The 1,716-nt window shown below is 37.2% G+C and overlaps 1 protein-coding gene across 1 annotated transcript in view; it reads left to right on the top strand.

The window, feature by feature from the left end:
• The window catches only part of LOC104164166, a gene marked incomplete at its 3' end in the record, with an annotated part of 34,769 nt that extends 33,823 nt beyond the window's left edge, over positions 1–946 (top strand). The window contains exon 10 of the mRNA XM_009703418.1: positions 811–946. Coding sequence (XP_009701720.1) covers positions 811–946 — 136 coding nt within the window. The remainder of the gene's footprint in view (positions 1–810) is intronic.
• Positions 947–1,716: the final 770 nt, after the last annotated feature.

Here is a 1,716-nt window from a genome sequence, read left to right on the forward strand (position 1 = left end):
GAGAAGGGATGGGTCAGGACCTGCTGTTCTGCTGTTGTACTTTTGTACTTTTGCTTACTAGCTAGCTTTCAGATCAAAAGGAATAACTGTTTTCTTAGGGTTTATGCTATTTACCACATGATCAGGCAAGAGGCATTCCACTTTATAGTCTGAACCGTTGACATAGCACATACATAGCACATACATTTACATAGGTCCTGCATATGGAATGACCAGTGATTTCCTCTCTACATGAAACTGAAGCTAAGGCTTACCCAGGGCTGAGCAATGAATTAACGGAAAGGCAAAAATTAAGTATTATGTGTTTATGACACCCAAGCCTATGCTCCTACTGCTAAATGTGTCACTTTGGAGTTTAAATATCCTACTACATACAAACGCTTGTATATGGTAGTGTTTTCTCTCTTGTTATTGCAACTATTGTTTTATCCAATTTCACTACAGATTCTCACTCCCTCATATCATTCTCAATGCTATAGCATTAATTTGATGCTCTTGTCACTAAATGTGAGACCCCCTCAAAAAAATACAGACCCTGAAAGCAATAACAGGAACACTGAACTGCAGTTAATAAGCTCCACAGATCTTTTTGGCTATTCACCATTTATGTATAAAGTGAACATATACATTGTTGCAGTGAAGTGAGGTTCTTACACTTCTGTACAATTGCAAATTCTGTACAACTCTGTCGAAATATGCAACACATCTGAAAATCCAGCTTGCAAGAATTGTTGGTATGCTTGTAACTGGCAGTAATTTCATAAATGGTATTTGCAATATACATGATGCATGCTGTTTTATTCTATCCAGGCGGCCTTTACCTACAGGGTTATATTGTGAGTGAACAGTCTCTGGGCTCCAAGAGGTCTGTAATTGAACTCAAACCTCCATCTGAAGAATTTAAAACTTTCTACTTATGTGCAGAGAATGTAAATGAAAACAGAAGGTAAACAGAACTTTTTTTTTTTTTTTCAATTTTATTTGCCAGACTTTAGTAGAGCAGGAACACTGTAGCTTGGGAAGACCTAGTGACTTTTAATTCTGTTTTCACTTGTTTCACCAGATTTCCCTTTAATTGTAGCTTTAATCAAACTGCAGTAAAACGTGCTGGCACATGTGAGTCATAAGTTCTGCTATTGTCAGTGCTGGAGCTACAGCAAGGCTGGCTTGCAGAGGTTCAGAAAGAAACCTGGATAAGGTGCCTTTCATAATGATGTGTGGATGATTACACTAAACCGAAAAGCTATGGTACCTCTCATTAGAGATAGTGGGAAGTATATCCACCTCATTCCCAAGAATAACTTACTTCCAAGAATGACAATTAGAATTAAAACATAAAATTGGCATATGAAACCACATTCTGAAGGTGAAATCCGTCATCATAACCCAGCCAAATTCCATGACTGTCAGTGAGAATTCTTCTTGTCTAAAGCCTAATTATTACATGATTTGGGGTTTAATTTAATGAACAAAGGACAAAGCTTTTCAGTATGTTGGAAACTGGTGTTAAGGTATGTTGTTGTTATAGTCAACTCTTCCATCTCCTGCATCTCTCCAGTCCACTTACTATCAGCATACATAGTAGCACAGTTGTACAGTCACCCTTTATAAAAGACATGTTTCAAAGTATATAAAAATGCATACATAACACTTGATCAGGGACAGTTGTTGGTCTTTTATTTCTTCTAGGTGGATTACAGCTTTGAAAGCTTCCAT

This window comes from Cariama cristata, unplaced genomic scaffold (assembly GCF_000690535.1).
Source record: "Cariama cristata isolate BGI_N322 unplaced genomic scaffold, ASM69053v1 scaffold9827, whole genome shotgun sequence".
In the NCBI taxonomy this organism is placed as follows: Eukaryota; Metazoa; Chordata; class Aves; order Cariamiformes; family Cariamidae; genus Cariama; species Cariama cristata.